Here is a 22,750-nt window from a genome sequence, read left to right on the forward strand (position 1 = left end):
TGTAATAAATTTGAATTGCGCTTTGTTGATGTTTTTGTTTTCAGTTCAGAGTGAGTGCCAGCTGTTTTAAAGGACGCGCTAGATGGGGATAAAGCATGGGATAAAGCATGGGGATAAGGCAGGGCGTGCTTCGGCGTACAGTGCATTGCTCTGTCTGACTTGAGGCGGAAGTTGTGAAACGTCAACGTCCCCGTGTAGCGGTCTGGGGGTGCGCGATGGCAGGGGAAGAAGAGGCAGACAGGGAGGAATGAGTACTTGTCGGGGATGGCGGACAAATCTCTGACAGTGTTTCTAAAGCTCTTTGCCGCTGGATTCTACGGTGTTAGTTCGTTTCTCATCGTCGTGGTGAACAAGAGTGTGCTCACCAACTATGGGTAAGGGCTTTGTTTTGGACTATAACCGTATAGTTGAAAAGCTACCGCGCTAGCTAATCTAGCCATGTCCGCTAGATAGAGGAGCTCATTACTAGCTAGCGGCCAGCCACTAACTTTTAGCTAGTCTAACTGCATGTTACAGACTGAGGGTGAGGGTAGTATTTCTAGAGAGGATAGTAAATTATATTAGTTTTGTCATGTATCCGGATAACTACACCGTGCATAGGCTTGTAAGCTGTAACGTTCGCCAATATATTTATTGGGAGTAACCCGGGACTCAAAAGTTGTCTGCCCTGCCGTTACAGGTTCCCCTCCTCAATATGTGTCGGGATAGGACAAGTAAGTTGAATGCCTTTTCCCTTATTAATGCAATGATTCGCCACACACAAATATACAGAGCTGATTTAAGGTTTTATATGTGCGTAGATGCTGGCCACAGTGGTTGTGCTGTGGGTGGGCAAGGCTGTGAGGGTGATCAGCTTCCCAGACTTCGATGAGAGCATACCTGGCAAGGTGATACCTCAGTCTCTGATTTTTGCTTCAGTCATTCTTGTAAAATGATTTGCAGTTCACGTAATGCTTGCTGAAACATTAGGACGGTTGTTCCCTAACACAGTATGCAAATATTCATATTTTCCTCCGTTTCACAGACCTTTCCTCTACCTCTCCTTTATGTGGGAAATCAAATCACTGGCCTATTCGGAACCAAAAGGCTGAAGTAAGTTCTCTTTTTAAAGTAGCTTGGCTGAATGATGTTTAATGGAAAGCTTGTTGTGATCTTATTAGGGATGGTTGTTGATGTTTTGCCAATGGTACATTCTTTCCTATTAAAATATGCTATTGCACCTTATGTCCTCTTCCACCAGTCTGCCAATGTTTACTGTGCTCAGGAGGTTCTCCATCTTATTCACCATGCTGGCTGAGGGATTACTGCTCAAGTAAGCTTTCACATTACAGATAACCCACTGTTCGCAGTAATTCACCAGTTCTTTCATTCAATGAGACACTGCCACAGCAGATGTTAAGTCTTTCTCTTTGTAGCCTATTGCTGGTTTATATTTCCAGCTTCAGCCCATCATATTGACTTTCATTGCTCTGCCTCCTTTGGACCTTGCTAGGAAGAAATTCTCCAGGCCAGTCCAGTTGACAGTATTTACAATGATCCTGGGGGCGTTTGTAGCTGCAAGGTAAGTTCTATTACATCCAGGTGTCCCAGCTGTTAACCAAACCAAAATTACCTCCACTACAAAGGTTTGGTCTTTATTGATATATTGTCCTCTCTTTACTGACATGGTCTTCAGGGTCATTAGACACATGTTGTATCTGTAGTTAAAGGAGGGCCTGCTGGAATAGAGCATGCCCAAAGCTAAATTGTTAACGAAACCCTTATTTACTTCCCTGACACTTTCTATAGTTGTCTCTCATTTATGTTCACAGTGCTGACCTGTCCTTTGACCTGCAAGGCTATGTGTTCATTCTTCTGAATGATGTGTTGACTGCAGCCAATGGAGCCTATGTGAAACAGAAATTGGATTCGAAGGTATGTGGCAGCGCCACCAGATGAATGATAACCATTGTCGGGTAGGAGTTGCTTTTGGCAGTGAGCTCATGTTGGTGAATTTATAGAACCCAAACTGTCATTAAGGAACGTCAGTGTGCGCAAACACTTTATGAGTCAGTTGTTTTTACTCTCCACTATATTGACTGAATTATTGACTATTCATATCAGTTTTTTTGGAGACTGTATTGTTTCTAGTGCCAATGTATTTTATGAGGTTGGCCTTAGTTGTGCTGGTTTTAGTAATGATTGCTGCATTTACTAATGATTTGTATTTATTTCTGTCTCCTGATGCAATTAAGTGGCCTCTGTGCTTAGAGTCGGGTTACTTACTGTTTGACTGTTCAGTCAGAAATGGCCTGTAGCTTGATTTAGTCAGTTTTGATGTCACATAAGCAGGTCACTCAGCACTCACATTACAGCAGAGGCAGACCTGGATCCAGATATAGAACATGCTGTGTGTAGAGCACCATCCGCTAAAACAGAAATAGACAGAGTGGTGTGGATGTGAGAGAGTGTAAGAGAAAATGTGAAAGAGGAAGAGAATCCGACAAATGCTAGTGAGAAGTTTTGGGTTGTGCAGTAGGCTTTCCATGCATGACATCTGTATGCTAGTTAGTAAGGAATGCACTAGACCTCTTGTGAATAACCCTCTGTGTTCAGTTACTGCCTTGTCCTTACTTTTCATGTTCATGCTGCCCCCTGCCCATCTGTCTCCATGCTCTCTCTTACAGGAGTTGGGGAAATATGGATTATTGTATTATAATGCATTATTTATGATAATTCCCACTCTACTGTTGGCTCATGTGACTGGAGATATGCAGAAGGTAAGCAATGTCAGTTTGACTCTTCTGTCAGTCTGTCAGTTGGTCTGCCTCTTATCCTCAGTAACCGCTATTTCTAATTATCCTTATTCAAACCTCCCTACGTCTTCATCTATAGTATATTTTAATTGATTTGTTAAATTAAAGTGGTTATACAGTACCTAAGCCACCAGGTTAAAAGCCTTTTAGTGGATAAATGGCCTCGGTATGTCAGTTATTGCCAGGTTTAATCCTAGTGCTTGGTGAGCGTGCATATGTGTGAGCATGGGCGTGAGCTGTATATGAGCTGTCTGTTTGTTGGTCAGAATGGGCAGAGACCTTCTGGTTTGCCCAATTCCAGAAGTGGGGGGCCAGCAGCCAGAAAGGCACAAAGCTGCTATTATGCAGCAGGCAGAGTTATTACAGCAGCTCCTACAGCTTCCCTTGACTAAATAACCACAGCAGAGATACAGACTGCTTCCTTTTTCTTTAAGCACGTATTTGACCATGCATAGTTTGAATTCATACCATTTTTAATACATAATTCTGAACCTGTCTAGCATTGCTCCTATTCTTGTGTACAAGCACATGAAGATGTTTGCATGACAGGAGTTCTGCTGGTTTCTGACTGTGTGCCTCTCTTGCCAGGCAATGGAATACGATGGATGGTCAGATATGTTTTTCCTCACCCAGTTCATCCTCTCCTGTATCATGGGGTAAGACATGGCTAAAGTGTGTGTGTGTGTGTGTGTGTGTTTGTAAGCAAGATTGTGTTTTGTGTCAAGATTGACCTGGATCTGGATATATCAAATTACTATGGTATTCCTGTTGTATTATTGGCTGAAATTGAGATTCTAGTCCATAGCAAAACTTTAACTCTGTAGCTTATGATGCCACTTTGCCTGCGATGCTACATGAATAATGTGCTGAAATGTGATTTCATGTATGAACAAGTATCGTGTCATGAGCAATATGATGACATAGCTGTTTTGCAGGTTTGTTCTGATGTATTCCACTGTGCTCTGTACACAATACAACTCTGCACTAACAACTACCATCGTGGGCTGCATCAAGGTAAGCTGCTGTTTGTGTGTCAGTGTGAAATAATACTCAAATACTGTTTGTAATACCATAAACTCATTTATCTCATTTATCTCTTTCTGCAGAATATTCTGGTGACCTACATTGGGATGGTGTTCAGTGGAGACTACATTTTCTCATGGACTAACTTCATAGGTTTGAATATCAGGTATGGAAGTCCATGGTTGAAGAGCAATTTGAGATTATATTTAAAAAATGATGGTCAAATTTCATGTGCGTTCTTTCCTACACACATTCCTCTTGTGGCCCTTAACAGTATTTTAGACAAAGGCATTTGATAAAGTGATAGAAAGCAAAATAGGCTGTACAGAGAACTTCCAGAAGTTATTAAGTGATCATGCAATCAGGTTTATCATCAAGGTGTGTTTACTAGACAAACATTGAACACTATGCAGAACAAATGGCATGTGTGTATTGTGTACTTCATGCCATTGGCCCACCTCCAAAACAGAAATTTTCTGTTAAATCTTATCTGCTCTAGGTTTGTTTCCGGTGAAAATCGGAAAAGGCCAACTCTGACGCACGTATTGCTGCAGCTAGTGTCTGTACAGCTGCAGGAATCCTTATGTGCATGCTGGATCTTGTTGGGAACTACGGCCAGTTTTATGACTGGTGGTGCGCTGCAACATGTTCACCTTGATGTTGATAGCTGATTTTCACATGAGCTGCAGCATGACTTCCAATTAGGGCTGCCTGCAGCTATCATCTATATTTATTTTTTGAACAATTTCTCAAATCTTATGTCAAATATTTTAATAATATATAATAAAAATCACAATTTAAAAATGTATGTAAACGTACAAATCAATAATCTTAAGTTTATATATATATATTATTTGCAATACTACATTAAGTTATGACTTTAAATACAGTGTCAGTTCTACCTACACTAAGAACACATTCGCACTTGCAGCTGCAATGGCTGGGTTAGGAGTTGCAAGGGAGCGGAGGATTATACACTCAGACCTGGGAGCTGCCCAGTACGCACAGTTTTGTTCTGTAGGCCACTGAGCAGTAGTCGGCGTGTCGGTGGCTTGCTAAAGGGCATAATAGTTGTTTAGGGCGAGGAGAATGTTACTCATTCATGTCTTCCAACCAAATCCTCTCAAACCAGCTACCTTCCAGTTCGACGTTCCAGAGTTAGTATTAAATTGTAATGCAATTCTTGATTTGATTTTAGAAAAAATAAACTTTGACTTAGACTGAGGGGCTTTTCTAGATCTCCTAGGCTCTGTTTCATTTATAATTAAACCAAGTAAGTTGTTTTTGAAACTTACAAAATGATAGCATTGTAATTTTAGAATGAGTGTCTATGGCTGTGTACACACTGCCAGAATTCAGTAGTGACAACCAAATTTATGAATGAGAGTGAATAAGCATGTCTGGTACACACTGGAGCAGAGCAGAGTAACATTAGCGGACTGTGTATGTACAGGTAACGGGAGTCACTCCACTCCTCCGATCTCGCGATGGTTGTAAAGAATGTCTAACCATAGTAACGTTTACTTCAGACCAATATGGCAGCTACCATTGCCTGTATTTTCAGTTTACTTGACACCAGTAACCAGAGGCGTTAATTTATTCATAAGATCTGAATAAACCGCCACTGACAGCGGTGCCATATTCACTTTTTCCACCGCATGATCTTCATACTTTTAACAGCAACATTGAGGCCCAAGATCGCAGAACTTGTAAGAACAACCACAGTTTGGTTGTAGAATGTGGTTGTCACTCTCCTTAATAACCAAACTGTGTGAACCTAACAGGATTAAGCACTCCAGTGAGGAGAGACAACCATATTTAGTTGCAGTGTGTACATAGAGAATTATACCAGATGTGTCCTTAACTTTAATTCAGTGGCAAATCAGTATAGCTAAAAGGTATTAATTTTTGATGAACAACAAAGGTTTTGAATTGAACAGATTGATGCTGCAACTATACTGCCAACTTGTAGATGGTTTGATGAAATGTGTTTGATGTTCATATACTGGTGTGAATTGTGTTTTTAGAGTTCCAACATGTGTTTTGTCTGTGTTTCAGTATTGCAGGCAGCCTGGTGTACTCTTACATCACTTTCACAGAGGAGCAGTCCAGTAAGTCAAGTGAAAACACCAAGCTGGAGATCAAGGGCAAGGTTGTTGTATGACAGAGACACTGGATTTTTTTATGCTGATGAACAAGAGAAGAATCTATTTTTGGTACGGCTTATTTATTGAGCATTTCAGCGGCAGAGGCTTGGAATTCATGGGAATAGTGTTGTGGTGATTTCCTGTTTGTCTGTGTGTGGAGATGGAGCCTCCATGACTCTCCTCTGGCTGCCATGGTTACGAAACCCTCCTGAGGGATTATGGGCCTGGAACTGAAAGGTTGGCCTTTTTTAACTTGAATTGGTCCTGCGAAATTGGTTGATTTTAGATGGAGTTTTTTTTTCTTTGGATTTACTGTACTTGTGAGTAGTGATAAGAAGGGAGACATGGAACCAGTATTATTTATAATACAACATTGTCATGGGAATGGACATTCCTAACATTTAGACCAACTTAACTTTTTAAGTTGAATGTTGAACAAACACAATGCTTCCTGAAAACAGGAGTGATCAGCTGGATTTTTCAGTACTTTTAAGCATGGGTGCGCTTCGATTGGTGAGTCTTGCAAGTATTAAGAACAATGGTAATTTAAAGGCACAATCCTTACCTTTTCTATACAGTATAGCCTATCCAGTTTGCTGTTTACAAGGAATGTAACTTTTGAATGCCTTCAGTGAGATGCTCTGACCCTACCATTAGCTGTAATCTGTTATTTCACTTTTTTGTCTAGTATGTTGCTTTTCATTTTGTGCATACACTGTTTTAAATTTGTTACAAACAGATGGTGACTATAGTAACTTTAACCTCATCTTTCAAACAACCAAAGTGGGTGGGGCAGTGGGCTGCCAGTTCAAAATAAGGATTGTGGCTTTAAATGTATCTGCTGCCTCTTTTTGGGGATATGATCTAAAATTAACCGTTTACATTGTGCTCCCTCAGTATTACAGATTGTTTGTTGTGGATTCTCTCACAAGCTGTAACTGGTACTCTCTATGCAGAGGCAACAAGCAGCAATTATGGTTTGTTTATGTGTACAACGGGATCCATTTGTTTTTTTGAGACAATGTTATTGCACTTTCAACTGTTTTCAAGGTAGCAATGGTAAAAGTTCACCTCAAGTTACATTCATTGTCAAGAGATTGAGGTTAATGTACTTTCAAGAAATGTACATTTCAGGTTTAAGTTTAAGTGTTACAATTTAAATGCAGTCATCTAAACCTCAAATAGTCAGGTATGAGTGTTGACATTTTTAAAATTTTATCTACCACGTGCACTCAGTTATTGGATGGGTGTGCTTTGTACCTTTTTTATATTTATTTTTTTTTTAACTAATATTCATATTGTAAGTGGAGTGACTTGTGTATTGTTGATGCTGATGTCATCTTAAACACAGTAACCATAGATTTGTAGCTGAAACATGAGACCAGAGCGGAACATATTTTTACATTAAAAAAATACAAACAAATCTCACCTGATGTTGACATTACATTTACACATTCTTTGTGATTTTGTTGGTCCGCTTAAATCTTGTCAGGTTATGGTTGAATAATAAAAAAAATAATAAAAATTCTCATATACAAACATGCTGCTTACATCAAAATCCAAGCCAAGTTTGTGATTAATGGAAAAATGAACTTGATAGCAAAACCTGTGGGTTCCACTGTATTTTGTTAAGTATCCTATGAAAAATCCACGATACGATCATTATTCAAGGTAGGATGTTATGGATGTTTTTGCAATTGTTTATTGTTCTTTAAAATTATGATACAATGGAATCTTAGATAATGTCAAAAGGCAATTCTGTAATGAAGCTCCGGGTTAAAACTTGCAGGTGACGATAAACTACAGGAGGACAATGGGGCCTCGTACCATTGCCCATCAATAGACAACAGCATCTGTTGATAGCAAAGAGGTTTTAGTTGACAGTTCAACTCCATGTCTCATTCATCTGACCTACAGGATAAAGCCCGTTTTGTTCAGAGGATGCTCCGGCTTTGAACTTGTCATCTACAATGTACTTGGCTAGCACAAAAAAGTTCTTAACACAGAAACAAGAAAAAACAATCAAATACAGAATTTGTGTATACATTCTAGTTTTAATATAATACAAAAAATAAATCAGACATGTCAAGATCTTTGATACAAACCCACTCCCTTAAAACCGCTCATGAGCTCTGTCCATGAAAGTGTCAGTCTTCAGGCAAACATTTAAAGCAAGACACTAAATTTATATTCATCATTAAAAAAGGCACACTAACCTCCTAACCCATTATATCACACTAATCAATAAGAACCTGGCATAAATAATTGATAAATGCATACGTAAAGTAAAAATGGGCTAAAATTCCATATTCAAATATGGCCTTCGTGTTTATACACAAAACTCAAATGGCTAGACTTGAATTTCAATTCAATATGAAATATAACTGGCCAAGTTGACAGCCGACAGGAAAGGCAAAAAATAAAATAATGGATATAGTCTTAACCAACGACCAAGAGATATTTGCTCTGTCTTTGCCAGTAGCATCTCGACCCCAAACCAGTCTAAGGCACATGTGGAAGCTCAGTAAGTATCGTCATCAGTCCAGACTGTCCAAATAAATAAGCGTGGGAAAGAGGAGTTTCAGAATCCTTACTACACTGCCTTGATCAGGGAAGTATGTGTCACTGGCACTTGGTTTACACAAATGTATAATAAATCAAAACACTTCCACCAATAGATTGGTTTCAATCCAAGAGCAATAGTCAAGGAAGCGCCTACATGCATTTCACAGCAGGGAGGGGTTTCTTCTTAACATGTCATCATTTCAGCAAACAAATTACATAATTGACCACAGATTCTCTCTGCCCTGCTGGATGAGTGAAAGGAACACACAAAACAATGACACTCTAAAATATACAAACTAAATTTAAAGAAAAAAGCACCGACGCCTGAGAATGGGACTGTAAGAGTACATCGCTCAACTCACTCTTTGGCCTCAATTCCAATCATTGCATTTACAAATTTTCTCCCACAGCTAGAAACCAGTATGATGACATATATGACATAATACCAAGATGTACAGCCTGCAACTGCTCCATTAACAGTGAATGGAATTCTGTCTTTGCCGACCATAATCTTTGGGCATATACTGTACACTCTTTGACTTAACAGAGATGTTAAGGTGCAAAGTGAAAAACATTTGAGGATTTCAGGCTCCAGACCCAATACTTTCCCAAATCTTTAAAATCATAACCCATAACCAATATACAGGATCTGGTGTGATTGTCCCTTGTGGCGTACCGTAATCATTTATATTTAGAAGTCAAGAGCCGAGTACAGGGAAATCATTCAGGTCAAGTGGGCTCATCTCATCACAGATGTTTAACTGACTTAGACCAACATCTCAGGAATCCTCGACAATATCTTCCAGCAGCCAAGAGAGATCCCCCTCTATAGCAGGTATAGAACGCTGCACTATAATACTATACTAGCATCAGCCTGCTGATCAGAACGGTAATGATGTTTATGTTGTACTTTATCGATCCTTGTGGGGAATTCCATTTCAATGAATGATAAAATCACTGATGCAAGTGGATTTTGGTTGGACTAAAAACAATATTCATGATAAACCATATCGTCAAAGATTTTTTAGAACCCTTCTAGTATCTTTAATGCCACGAGTCACCAAGACAGGATGAAGAACAAATTAAACTCATACAGCTGAGGATGGTATAACCCTTTATAAGAGTTCTACCAATATAAGTATAACCCTAAAACCTGGATCCAAAGGGGTTCCTATGGTAACATGACATAACCCAGACAAACCCGTAACACTGGATCATGGTGTGGTGGTTGCTGGAAATTAGTAAATTGTAAAGACTCTTTGCGGCTACCCAAACAGGCAGAGCAGGATTGAGCAGCATGCCAACAATCCCTGATTACAAAAGGTGCTTTCGTATTGCTTGCATATAAAAAGTGCAGTGCATTGGGGTGTTTCCTAGTGTGGTGTCTCTGGTACAACAAATACAAGCTTTCTAAAAACATTCCATTTAAGTTTCTGTATTATACCATACAGCAATCTTTGGCAAAGGGAAATCTCTCCACAGCACAGGGCAACCACACCCCCCGCCATACCAGGTGAAAGGTGAGGTATTTTTGAAGTGGCAGAGGTCTATTCATTTGTCTCCCTACAACTCTTGCAACAGAAACGTAGCTTTAGTGACCATGATTGTCTCCCAACCAACAAAAAGCTATGTCCCATCTGAGATGGAGTGTAAAATCCATGAATTGAAAAGCTAAATCCTTTCATAATTCCCTCTTACAGAAGAAGAAGCACCTTACCTGAATGTTCACTTCATAACTAATAAAGATGACTGTGGATGATTGTGTCCATGTATATTAAATATTACTTATAGACTTGCTTTGATACCAAAAAAAACAACATGTTTTTGGGTTTGTATGGCTGAGGAGATATATGGGAGTGACTCGGTTTCAGCAAATGAACAGTCCAGCAGCGGAGTCTGTTTTACAGAGTAACAAGGTTCTCAGCCATGTAACAGAGACTGTAGAAGTTGCAGGCTATACAGCAGAGGTTACAGAGCGAGGACAGGAGTCTGTACAACCACAGACGGCTGCTGAAGTGTCTGTATTTCACATCCGTCTCACACAACTTGGCATAAGCTTCCCGATTGGACGACAAGCCTATATCCTGACCCAGTCCACATGCTTGCTCAATAAGGTGCATGTCCGCCATGATCTCTGATGTCATTTGGCCAAACCACTGAGCATTGACAGCGGCCACCGTCACAGACACAAAGAAGATGAAGATCTGGTGGGAAAAGCAGAGGCAGAGGTTAAACAAATGTTACGAATTTGGTTTTATGTATTGTGATCGATCGGCACAAACTACACACCTGAAAGGCCTCCCTGTCATCCAGCATGTCGCTGGGATGGTATACTGCGTAGATAGTGAGGTTAAAGAAGGCACAAGCTGAACCCAGGTGGAGGTAGAATGGGACCAGACGACTCTGAATGAACCCATATGTATGTCTGTTCAGGTGGTTGTCCATCACAAAGCCTGTACAGAAACCAGCACAACACATTGTCTGAGATGAGCAGCATTAAGTGGAAGAGAAACAGTAAACAGGTGTGTGTGTGTGTGTGGTACAAACTTGATATGAAGGTGACCCAAATCTGCATGCCCCAGTAGGTGGAGAGCAGCAGCAGCTGCAGCAGCTTGACTGTGAAAGTGGGCTCCTGGTCAGTGGGCATGCTTCCTCCTCACTTCCTCTCCAGTCCAGACTCCTCTGCAAAACAGCCTTCCAACGATCAGTATCCCTCCCCTTCCACCTCTACCTCTCTCGTCTTGTCTGTATGGTTGTGATTATCCAACTTTCTCCTCCACTCCAGATTATCTGTAAATACAAAGATCAGTTCACTGCAACAAGGCTGTAACAACATGCACACATCCATCATAGCATAATTAAACAGGATAAAATTATCCAGAAAGGTTTTGTAGTAAAGCTATGTACTGCAATAAAAACAAGTCCATCTCTGATGCAACATTCATTTGTTACATCTGGCACAGGTCTGCAGATAGTCACTTAGAGACAAGAGCCCCTCCACTCAGTCATCTGACGTTATATATAAAATTGCATGATTTCAATCAAGTGATTAGCAGTGCTTTTCCTTTTCCTAGAAGGACTGAACATGCTCTCCCCACCTCTCACTGTAGGGATAAAATCTGGGACTGTTGATATGCAGACTATACAGTTTCTCGTGGTTAACCAGCCAGCTACTGTTTTATCAAAACACCTGTGTAGACAACTGTGATAATAGGATTTTATTATACTCCTCCACGCCCAAGGGTAGAACACTATAGCAGTTTTCTGATTATGGGCATCTACATGTCTGGCTAGCTAGTTGGACATTTTGGTTAGGGTCAAGGTAAATATTTATTAGAAGGGTCAACTTTTCAAATAAGTTGAGCACTTAGCAAATCAGTATGTTGATAGAAGACCAACATTTTACTTGCGGAACTTCCGCATTGTTGTCAAGGAAACTGGATTGCTATTGTTGCTTTGACCTTACCCAATGTGTAGACCTTGACCAAGGTGCTGCTGGCCAATGTGGCAAACATGGCACAGTCAGTAGCCACGAAGCTAACTTCTGCTAGTATAAACTTCAAAGTCGGTTTAAAACAAATTAACATCTGTCCTGAGTGACTTGCTTGCAGCGAATAAACCATCTGCAACCAGCTAACGATTAACATTTCCCTCCTGTCAGGGCAACGCAACATTTCAAAAACAAGCCATCTTCACAAACTATTTAATAAAGCATCTGTTAGCTAGCAGCTGTATAACAGGCATGTAGTAGACAGACAAGCAGCTAAAGTTAACGCTAGCATGTTGCTTCTCAGCAGCGTAGTGCAGCTTGTCATACAAACCGCAGTGGACACGTAACGTAGTGTGGAGTTTACTGTCACTTCAAGACAGAATCCAATACTGTCAAGATCATGACAGAAAATAGGAACTTAATAACAATGCGCCTCTCTAACTTTAACATGTAACCTAAAGAAATCAAAACACAACCTACCTGTCTTGCCTGTATTTGTAGGCAGCTTGTTGCTGGAGTCTTTGGCTCTGGAAGTAGCCCTCTGCTTCAACGTTGCTAATAATGCACACGACTTGTCCCGTCTGAGGAGGGCGGAACCGGACGAATCGTGCTTTGGTGTGCTACAAAACTCTACCGAGTAGCCCCCAAAAACTTGGACCGGTGGTTCCCCAACCCCTTCAGAACATTTAAAGCAAAACCACACCACTGATTTCACTGATTAGAGGGAGAACTAATCAGTGAAATCACCTGGCGGAATCTTTGGTTGAAAAAACAACCTGCATGCATACTCAGGCCCCCATGGCACATGATTGCCCATCCTTGGTTTAGCACAGTACAGGTCATTGTAAATATTTTTGTAATACCTGATGGAGCATCAAAGGCATCTCAGTGGCCCCATGACCTCCTTCAAAACATTCAGATAGCATACCTGTCTCTGTTCAGCATGTGCATGTGGTGAGACAAAACAACAATGGTTTAGTTAACATTTAAATTCAAATACATTTCAGGTAAATGCAGTAATCACTCTAGCCTGGTGTGTTGTTTCAGTGAATGGCTGTGGGCAGTCAATATTCCAGTGGAGCAATGGAGATTCCTGTTGTCCAATGGAGGGAATGGGCTTGTGAAATCAGCTCAGCCAGAGGCACAGACACATTCATAATGTCTCATGATTGGCACATTGGGACAAGTATACACATTTTTAATTGTAGTTTGTCAACATTATTAAAATCTACATTGAATCAAAGCAGAAAAAAATATATGTATTGCAGAATATTTTTTTTAATTAATTCATCTAACAACAAATCCAATCCATACACAGTCCATAGTATAACTTACAAAATATTTTCTTTCAGACTTAAAATTTCACAGACATTTATCACAAATTTATATACTGTATATTGACATATTTGCATGGTCTTAATTAGGTAATTATGTTTTCAAAGGCATACAGTATGGGCACTTTCTATGCACAAAGGGCGCATAGGAAAATCTGCACAAGGTCTGCAGTGGTGAACACAAGATGGCAAAGTCAGAAAAATCTGAGACAAGTTTCTGAGTCAAACAGCACAGGAAATTATAACATTAATGATGTTAATAGTAGCTAATTATGTATACATAAAAAGAAAAAACAGAATACATTCATGCCTTTAGCATGTGCCATTTAAGCTTAAGGCACAGAGATACTTCACTGACTCCAAAGACAGGGGAATGAAAATGATGGGTAAAATGTGTTACGCTGGTGCGATAAGCCTGGTGTTTCTGAGCTTTGCTGGAGGATGTGTGAGATGTGATCCTGCTTCACATTGATAGGATGTAGTAGTCTGAACACAGTCTGATTACCAAAAAATATTGAAAGTACTGTAGCTTACATTTGTATGTGAAGAGCTTAACTTCACTTCAGAAAATGCTGGGATCTTTAACTGGTTTGTAGCCGACACCTCACAATCACTGGCGATCAACCATAGTGAATTGCTACACAGGCACACAGTGCCTCGGTCTATCTCTGAATCAGGGCTGAATCAGCCAGGAGATGGGGTCAGTGTCGAGCAGATTTGCAGATTTTGTCGTAAACCTCGGGGAACGCCTCCTTACAGCCAAGTTCCTCCCTTAGTCTGTGATACAGCTGTCCGTCAAACATCTCCCAAAACTCCTCTCGGTCCATGTACACATCCGCATACAGCATCTGGAACCTGCAGCAGGCAGTTGGCATGGCAACAGGAGACACACATCAAAGCAATAAGACACGTCTATATAACATGATAGGATGCAGTTTAAACCTCATTATATTGTATATCCTGGTTTCTATGGTTACTGACTCTAAATTTCAAAGAGCATTTGAGACTTACCCATGCACTTGTCTAACAAACTTCTCCAACTGACGTGTTGAAGCTTTAGCCTCAAAGTGTTTGACTTTGGGCTCGCCGTACGCTCCAATGTCCACATACAACTCCTCCTCTTGACCTTTAGGATGAACCATTCCTCTGCCTGGTAGCAGCAGAAATGGACACAGCCACAGAGGGTAAACCTGAAATAACACAAGGCAGGGAATGAATTCAAGGAAGGGTGAGTGTATAAACAGTACATGTTTGTGTGTGTGTGTTTGTGGGTGCACCCATGTCTGTGAGTCTTACATTTATGTCCTGGTGGAAGTGCGTGATGGCAGCCTGCAGATGCTTCATGGGTATCAGCATGTCCTGCACCACATGGTGCTGTTCGTAAAGCCGTCTGATGGTCTCCCCCTGGGTGAGCTTCAGCAGAGAGATCTTAGGGGGAACCATCCATCCAAACAGCCAGCGGAACACAGCGTTGTTGCCAAATGGAATGATATCCTACAGAAAGGACACAGATATGCATGCACACAAACACATACACACACCGGTTAAAAGACAAGACCAAAGACACACTCTGTGGTGCGATGTATTGACAATGTAGTGGATTCAGGCCTAACCCTCCACCTTTCTGGTGTCATCTCCACTCTCTACCTCGTCTATCCAATCATTTTGTTTCCTGCCGTCCACAAAAGCAAAATGACTTTAAAAAAAACAGAGGACCCAACAGACCACAGGCAGCCTGTCAGACCAATACTATGCATAATTCATCACACAATTTACTGTTATGGGAAACGACGTCTGCCAAACTTCGCTCACTAATGGCTAATAGTGTGTGTGTATGTGTGAGCATGTGTCGTGTGCGTGCGTGTGTGAGTGAGAGAGAGAGAGAGAGAGAGAGAGAGAGAGAGAGAGAGAGAGAGAGAGAGAGAGAGAGAGAGAGAGAGAGAGAGAGAGAGAGAGAGAGAGAGAGAGAGAGAAAGCATTAGAGTAATGCAGAGAAATGAGCAGGGGGTCGGTAAGATGATGACAAGCTAAAATCTGGCAGATATAAGGTCTGTCATTACAATCCCGCTAATGCACATGGAAACACGGCTTCAGTGTGTCTCTGTCTGTGTGTGTGTGTGTGTGTGTGTGTGTCTGTGTGTGTGTGTGTGTGTGGGTGTGTGTGTGGGTGTGTGTGTGTGTGGGTGTGTGTGTGTGTGTGTGTGTGAGCGTGCACGTGTTGTGTGTGCACCTGAAGCTCCCAGAAGATGCTGCGTGTGTGTCTGTGGTAGTATTGTCTGAGAGGGATGTATTCTACTGCAGTGCGGTCGCCTTTCAGGTAGTCCTCCACATGTTTAAAGAACCAGGGTTTGAAGTGCAGGCCGATTCTGTTGATCTGATTTGAAAGAAACACACACAAAGAAAAAGGGGAACTACAGTTAACTTTGATAAAACACATGAATGTTAACAAAATGTGGACACTCCCCCCCACACACACACACACATCCACAAACTTACCTTATCAGGCTCTGCGTGGTCGGTCATGGTTCCCGTCATGATGACAGCTGTGTCCAGAGTGTACTGGAGCCCCTCCACAAACGTGTTCTCCTTGTTCTGCGACGCCTCACTGAAGCGCTTGCAGATGTTCTCCAGCCCCTTCACCGGCTCGTAGCGCAGCTTCACCCAGGACTTGGCCGGGACGATCTTAATCTCTGCTGCAACCAGGAAGCCCAGAGTCCCACAGGACCAGGGGACGGCGTGGAACAGATCCGAGTTCTCCTCCTGGGTGAGTCACAGGGAGACAGGAAAAATGTGTTGTCTGTTTGAACAAGTACACATTCTGTACAGTCCTGTGGCACATTTGTGGAGATGACATACACACCTAATTAACATTATTTGAATGTGATCTCAGCTCTCTCTCTCTGTCTAGTTGATCAGCTGCCTTGATCTCTTCTATGGAAAATACAGTAACGATACAACTGAACCATTAGCCTTATAACATATTACATACATAGAGGCACTGCTGATACAACATGATTTCTGATAACATGCCAGAACACTCTTGATCATTAAACGGTGATGCTGAGCAAGAGCAGTGTGCGGGATCTTCTTTTTTCAAGCCTAAATGATAACATGCCAGAAAATGCATTGTCCTTGCAAATAGATGAGGAACCCACATGTACGTTTTCTGTCGTGTGATGTCATCGAAATTCATTTGCATACAAAAAGAGGATCATGGAAGTTGTGTGAGCTACTGTATAGTTATATTTTCACAATAATACAACTTTTACATCATTTTATTAATTCAATACTGCTAAATAAAGAAAAGACTTGATTCATAGAAAATTCTTTTTACAACACCATGATGAATGTATGAATTATGTCTCTGTGATTTGGTTGGCATGACAATTATATAATCCTCATTAGTTATTAGCCATACTGGAACTCTACTAAAGCAAAAACCGGAACAGAAGCTGTGCCAAGGCCCCAGTGGGAACTAAATATGACAGAATTACACAGCATGACTCACACACACACATCACACACACAATGCTCACCTCAGTGCAGCGAACCAAACTGCCATCAGCTAGAACCAATTCAAAAGCAACACAGATGTGCTGAAAAAGCCCATAAATATGAGAAGATGACTCAATGCCTGTACCCATCACCAAGCCACCTGAGAGAGAATGAGAGAGAGAGAGAGAGAGAGAGAGAGAGAGAGTAAGATTTGCAGTATTTTCTGCAGTAATCGAATCCCTTCCCAGGTGAGAGCAACAACAATGGGCAAACACCCAAGTAGGAGGCAGTGTTTGCCAGCTGTGAGTGTGTATGTATGTGCGTGTGCGCGCAGACTTCAAGATAAATTAATGTACAGCGTCCTGATGGGAAAACATTAGGTTGTTGATGCGCAGTTTATGGCATCAGGAAACCCATTATGAAATCTGATCCAGGGGTGCTTCCAGCGCTGCAGCCATTTCCTCCCAGTTTCATCTTTGGAACTACAACATCAATCCTCTAATACAATTAGAGAAGTCGCTGAAGCTCTCAACAGGATGCAGTGATTGACGGAGGAGGAGATGCAGGCTCTTCATCACAGAACACTGAGCTGTGGAAATCATCACTGCATCTCTCTATCTCTAGAAACCTCAGAGCCACAGATCTTGATCTTGCTCGTATCTTTCATGCCATGTGACGATGCCCCAGAAAATGAATTCACGGTGATCCTGATATGGGAAACATACCCACAGTGAGGTCATCCAGCTCGGGAAGCACTGGCAGTGTCCAGCCAATGGAGTTGAGGAGAGCGGTCACCTGACCCATGTTGGCCAGGGGCTCGACTCGCACCACCTGCAAAGGGAAAGATCACTGTCGGTAAAGATTGACCATCAGGCTGACAGCTAATAACAAAATCTAATAGATCCATTTTTATCAATAAAAATGGATTTGTCTCTAAAATATCTATCCACCACGACCTCAAAGAACCTTCGTATCCGCTACCACTTCCATGTATACGGTTCCCATCATGGCTGTATGGCCATTAGTTGGTGCATTAGGATATTGCCAAGTACATTTTTCTGTCAGCGGATGAAAGCATGAAGTATGGCCAACATTAGCTGACACTAAAGAACAATAACAGCTTGCCCAAAACTAATCGATTCTTAAAATACTCTCCATTGTCCTCGTAGATGTGTTTTTTGCTGAAGACCAGGAAGCCTATTTATTTGCTGCAACACTGCTGATGGGTATTTTTGCATTTATTAGATAGTGTATAGTGAAGACAGATGTGACAGACTGGGGAGAGAGAGAAGGGAATGACATGCGACAAAGATCCCAGGCCAGATTTGAACCCAGGCATGTGCCTTTACACTCCTGAGCCACCAGGACGTCCCAGATGGAAACATAGCTTGTGTGTCTGTGTCTGATCGTTCCTCCTACCTGTCTGTCTGTGTCCACGTCCAGAATGTCCATCATATTGATCATGATGTTCTTGTGGGTTTTCTTGTATTTCCCCACTCTGAGAGACACGGTCAGCCACCCGGGCCGGCCCGTACACATGTAGGTCTTACCCCCGTTCTTCTTCCACTCTCGCACCTGAAACATACGTCACAACACTTGTTACTGAGAGGAACAGACTGACTGTATTAACAACAGCAGTCAGATTCCACGGTGAGAGTGGATTATCTCTACAGAGACAGTAAATACACAGCATACCCCACTGTCCACTCACTGAATTCAGCCATCTACATTAAGCTCAAGGCTGGCTGTCCAACTAAATGATCAAGGGTTTCTTGGTATGAATTTTGATTGTACTTTCCTGACCCCAGCATGAAAGTGATGTATCACTTTCGTAAAACATTGTCACTTTTTTAGCAAGCATATCCTTTATGAGGACACAAACAGTAAACCACCAGTTGCCCTGGGTGTTCACAGTGAAATCACTCAAAACCTATCCTGCCAAGTCTTATTAGGAAACTTAATATGGTCTTGATAAATAATCAATAGTCATCTTTAATACTTAATAATCAAGGTGAAAGGCCATGAGTGAATGACTACTCTACAGAGTTTAATTTTTAATGCAAAAATGACCCTTCTCATGTCACTGGTCTGGAATTTTAGTTAGAAATACTTGACAGAAGGCAGAGACATTCCTGGGTGTTAAAGGCCTTGACGATTCCCCTGAACCGTTCAAAGTATCCATGGTGAGAGTTTTTGACAAAGTAAACTCCACAAATCCTACATTTCACCGTGGAGAGCCACCTGCTCGTGGGCCTTCCCTTCACACTCTGTGTGTCGTGACAGAGTGAGTCCACATGACGGGCCACAGCTCTCCCAGCCTGTGCAATGAACCCTGTGGCTGGTTTGGTTTATCTCCACTTCACTTCAAATCCCTCTCTCTTGACTGAATCGTTTTGGGAAGTGAGGTATTAGGTGTCTGGTCCTCCCAGTGGCCCCTCTCTCTCACACAGACAGTCAATATGTTCACAGGCTGCAATTGGATTAACTGCCTACCCCAACTGGCAAGTTGTTAGACCGCTGAACTGGATTATACTCAGGAAATTCACACTAAACTTGAACTTTCAGTCCCATTAAGATAGTTAGGTTACTCTAGTCTTGACAATTTTTATGAGATCAGTTCATTCGAAATATTAGGAAATGTGTACTATGAGTATCTGGGGGTGGCTCCATAGACAAAGAATTGGGAAAGAAATGAACAGGTGAAAACTATCTTAGTGCGAGTTACATGTCAGCTGTAACGTAAGTAATGTAGGCCTAATAACTGTGTTTTCTATGACTGTCATGGATACAGACAACACCTCTAATCTTTTAGTAAAGATGATGTGGGCCCAGGTGCAGCTGCACCCCCTGCACCCCTGGGATTTACACCAGTGCCAGTGACTTTACCTGTCTGCTGTATCTAAACACAACACAAAAACAACACTGACACCAAATTCAAGTGCTTACCTCATGACATAGTCTACCAAATGTGCTTACAATCCACAACATATCCAAAATCCAAAAACACAATGTGGTATCTCTACTAGCCTACTGTTAGGAACAGGAACCCAAGCAGCCAATCCTTAGGAGTTTCACTACATGACACTACCCATGATTCCTTGCAAACATGCAGCACATGGAGTAAAGATAACTTCTCTTTACTTTTTTTATCATGCAATCATGCCACTGATACAGCAAAGTTTTATTATCCAAAGATAATTACAACTGATAGCTACAATTGATAGTTGTAGTTATACGTGTAGTTAAACAGCTTGACACACTTTGAAAGTGATTCCTCTAGAAAGACAGGTAGCTATATTTAAAGCAGCATTGCCATCCAGCAGATATTAGGATATCTATTTATTGCACAACAGCTATCAAATAAACCTAAAAAATAACTTAAACATTCAGTTGATCCACAATATAAATCTCCCATTCATTCTCTGTCAAACAGCTCCAGATTCTACCTTGATGACAACACTTAATGATTTTTGAGCCTTGACAGGACAGGCCTGATATTGACCACATAGTCATGAAATTTATATTTTAGTTACTGCAAATGAAAATAAACCTCAAGTTGCATGGGCGAGCGCACTACACACGCACTACACACACACACACACACGCACACACTGTACAGAGGATGCTTGGCTCACCTGTCGCTGAATGTCTCGGACGCGCTGGTCGTGCAGTTTTGGCGCAGAGCACATCTTGAAGATCAGCCATGCCCGCAGATAATAATACACATCAAATATGACGGACAGCGGCAGGAGGAACAAACACACAAATATCCACCTCTGGTGAATGATGACGTAATCTAGACCTTTGACTTTAATCCACAGTAAAAACAAAACGGCCAAGCCACCTAAATACAACAAGGGATCCATCGTTTGCGAACAGATCAGATGAGTCCCAGCTCTTCTGCAGGTCAGACCAGCACAGTGACTTCGAGACAAGCAGCCACAGACAGAACTGTGCAGAACCAGGTGCACCTTTTCCTCAGACCACTGACAGCGATAACATTCATGTGGGTGAAGTCCCGCATTGATTATCTCAACCTCTCACTCTTCGCAGCGATAGGTGAGCGTTGCTAGGTAGTCGGCGAGCCCCTCCTCTGCTTTACACCGATTGGTGAGGGTTGCTAGGGGGTGGAACTAGGTCGTGCTATGCTTCACACTGATTGGTTAACAATGTGACTGTAGGGATGTCTCGAGTCGTAGCGTCTCTGGTCTTCAACCAATCAGAAAGCAGAAAGGCTGTCACACCATCCGCCCTGTTCTCATGGCTTAATTTGTAACAGTTAAGTAACGTGTTATCAACATTATGTAGGTGTATCGTCACACAATTGCTACCCTTATTTATACCCTAACCCACTGAGACTCTACATTATGCATATAACTGATGTGAATATAATATAATATAATATAATATAATATAATATAATATAATATAATATAATAGAAAAGAGGGTTATTTGTAACTGTTAGTAGGTCTAACTCTTAAGTCAATAGATGTTTGAATTTTCTGTCACACAGGCCCTTAAGCACTTCTACTGCATCAGCAAGCTTTATCCTACCACAGTCCATTGATACAAGCATACACCATTCACTTGACACCTTCATCTACATCATGAATTAATTGCAGTGTTAAGGTATTTTGAGGACCTTGTTAATTTAACCTAAAACAAGTGCAGACCACATAAACCAAAAAGAAAACAAAAAACAATTAGAAAATGTAGCAGGAGGCAGCAGGGTGTCATCAGTAGGGAGTAGGGACCTTAATGAGGCACCCTGGTTCAAGACCCCCTGCTGCCAATCATCCGCCCTGCTGAAGTGTCATTGAGCAAGACACTGAACCCCCACCAGCATCAGAGGTGCTGCTCTGTAGCTGACCCTGACCTCTGACCTCTGACCTGCCTGTGGATGGGCGGAAGAAAAGCAGAATTTCACTGCAGGCATCAATAAAATATCACACTAATTATTACCTTCAAACTAATAGCCTTGCTCCCAGTGCACCAAGAGCCCTAGTAGTACTATAGACCAGTGGTTCTCAACCTTTTTCAAACCAAGGACCCCTAATTTAGTCCACATAAGGGCCACGGACCCCCATTTGATGCGATTTTGTCCCTCGGACCCAAATCTGAGAATATTTGTATTGTTGGATATGATTTTGTCCAGAACTCCATGACTATCTGTATTGTAGGGAGAGAGATAACAATGAAACTATGATCAAAATAGTCAGTCTCCTACATTCTATAATTGTTCTTGTAAATGAAATAATGAAGTTTAACGCTTCATCAATTTGCTGGGGACCCCCTGGGATGCCCTCAAAGACGCTTGGTGGTCCCCGGACCCCATGTTGAGAACCACTGCTATAGACGACCTAACTAGGATTAAAAATAAATCCTAATTAACCCTTAAATTTCAGTATGTAGGCTGTTTATTCAGATTGCAGGCTACAGTTCCAGACACAAATTGAGTTGTATTGAAGAACATTTTAAGGACACTGTTTCCTAGTGATGGTTGACATATTAGACTATACTTTCAAAATGGAATTTGTTTACTTGCTTAAAAGCATCATCAGTCAAACTTATTGAGGGTCTAAGGTTGAGGGGTGTCATTTTCCTTTATTGTCTCACAATGTGGACGTCATTAAGTAGTTTAGGCTGTAACTGTGATAGGCCTGTACAAATAAACTTGACACGACTAATCCATTGCTCTACATTCAACTCAATATTTGATTACTCTGAATTAAGGATTACTTTGTCTGCAAACACAAGATAAGTTACACAGGCAATGGGAAAATGCCTATTTCCCCACAGGAGCCATAATATATGCCATGCATGACATCAATGGTTCAATGAGAGTATAGTGAAAATACAGACAAAATAATTGACAGGTAATATCACAGTCAAAAGGTCTG

The 22,750-nt window shown here is 41.4% G+C and overlaps 3 protein-coding genes across 3 annotated transcripts; 1 reads left to right on the forward strand and 2 right to left on the reverse strand.

Moving 5' to 3' along the window:
* Positions 1 to 224: 224 nt before the first annotated feature.
* On the forward strand, positions 225 to 7,452 carry LOC139641257 (nucleotide sugar transporter SLC35D2-like). The gene is made up of 12 exons (XM_071515557.1): positions 225 to 374; positions 680 to 713; positions 801 to 887; positions 1,025 to 1,092; positions 1,241 to 1,312; positions 1,493 to 1,561; positions 1,812 to 1,914; positions 2,667 to 2,759; positions 3,384 to 3,451; positions 3,731 to 3,809; positions 3,902 to 3,984; positions 5,877 to 7,452. Exons 1-12 carry the CDS (start codon positions 265 to 267, stop codon positions 5,980 to 5,982), a joined length of 972 nt encoding a protein of 323 aa, XP_071371658.1. The 5' UTR covers positions 225 to 264; the 3' UTR covers positions 5,983 to 7,452.
* Positions 7,453 to 7,659: 207 nt separating this feature from the next.
* Positions 7,660 to 12,592, reverse strand: LOC139641267 (transmembrane protein 205). Its single transcript, XM_071515568.1, has 4 exons — positions 12,501 to 12,592; positions 11,078 to 11,320; positions 10,820 to 10,983; positions 7,660 to 10,734 (listed from the first exon to the last, which is right to left on the reverse strand). The coding sequence occupies exons 2-4, from the start codon at positions 11,175 to 11,177 to the stop codon at positions 10,432 to 10,434; spliced, it is 567 nt and encodes a 188-aa protein (XP_071371669.1). The 5' UTR covers positions 11,178 to 11,320; positions 12,501 to 12,592; the 3' UTR covers positions 7,660 to 10,431.
* A 751-nt stretch (positions 12,593 to 13,343) lies between these two features.
* On the reverse strand, positions 13,344 to 20,846 carry dhcr24 (24-dehydrocholesterol reductase). The gene is made up of 9 exons (XM_071515580.1): positions 20,485 to 20,846; positions 18,269 to 18,424; positions 17,575 to 17,680; positions 16,891 to 17,009; positions 15,851 to 16,114; positions 15,585 to 15,728; positions 14,651 to 14,848; positions 14,366 to 14,544; positions 13,344 to 14,209 (listed from the first exon to the last, which is right to left on the reverse strand). The coding sequence occupies exons 1-9, from the start codon at positions 20,713 to 20,715 to the stop codon at positions 14,056 to 14,058; spliced, it is 1,551 nt and encodes a 516-aa protein (XP_071371681.1). The 5' UTR covers positions 20,716 to 20,846; the 3' UTR covers positions 13,344 to 14,055.
* Positions 20,847 to 22,750: the final 1,904 nt, after the last annotated feature.

This window comes from Centroberyx affinis, unplaced genomic scaffold (genome assembly GCF_046629955.1).
Source record: "Centroberyx affinis isolate AG114_WGS23_722 - 3 ecotype Tasmania unplaced genomic scaffold, CSIRO-AGI_Caff_v1 ptg000359l_1, whole genome shotgun sequence".
Classification (NCBI taxonomy): domain Eukaryota; kingdom Metazoa; phylum Chordata; class Actinopteri; order Beryciformes; family Berycidae; genus Centroberyx; species Centroberyx affinis.

What these genes read in the sequence shown, in the direction of transcription:
- dhcr24 (XM_071515580.1), bottom strand. Translation starts at nt 20,715, where the DNA reads ATGGATCCCTTGTTGTATTTAGGTGGCTTGGCCGTTTTGTTTTTACTG. An exon ending in GCTGGATGACCTCACTGTGG is followed by an intron (nt 17,010 to 17,574) that starts GTATGTTTCCCA and finishes ATTCTCTCTCAG; the next exon opens with GTGGCTTGGTGATGGGTACA. An exon ending in GCATCTTCTGGGAGCTTCAG is followed by an intron (nt 14,849 to 15,584) that starts GTGCACACACAA and finishes TCCTTTCTGTAG; the next exon opens with GATATCATTCCATTTGGCAA.
- LOC139641257 (XM_071515557.1), top strand. Translation starts at nt 265, where the DNA reads ATGGCGGACAAATCTCTGACAGTGTTTCTAAAGCTCTTTGCCGCTGGA. An exon ending in AGTGTGCTCACCAACTATGG is followed by an intron (nt 375 to 679) that starts GTAAGGGCTTTG and finishes CTGCCGTTACAG; the next exon opens with GTTCCCCTCCTCAATATGTG. An exon ending in GGGGCGTTTGTAGCTGCAAG is followed by an intron (nt 1,562 to 1,811) that starts GTAAGTTCTATT and finishes TTATGTTCACAG; the next exon opens with TGCTGACCTGTCCTTTGACC.
- LOC139641267 (XM_071515568.1), bottom strand. Translation starts at nt 11,177, where the DNA reads ATGCCCACTGACCAGGAGCCCACTTTCACAGTCAAGCTGCTGCAGCTG. An exon ending in TTGGGTCACCTTCATATCAA is followed by an intron (nt 10,984 to 11,077) that starts GTTTGTACCACA and finishes GTTTCTGTACAG; the next exon opens with GCTTTGTGATGGACAACCAC. An exon ending in ATGACAGGGAGGCCTTTCAG is followed by an intron (nt 10,735 to 10,819) that starts GTGTGTAGTTTG and finishes TTTTCCCACCAG; the next exon opens with ATCTTCATCTTCTTTGTGTC.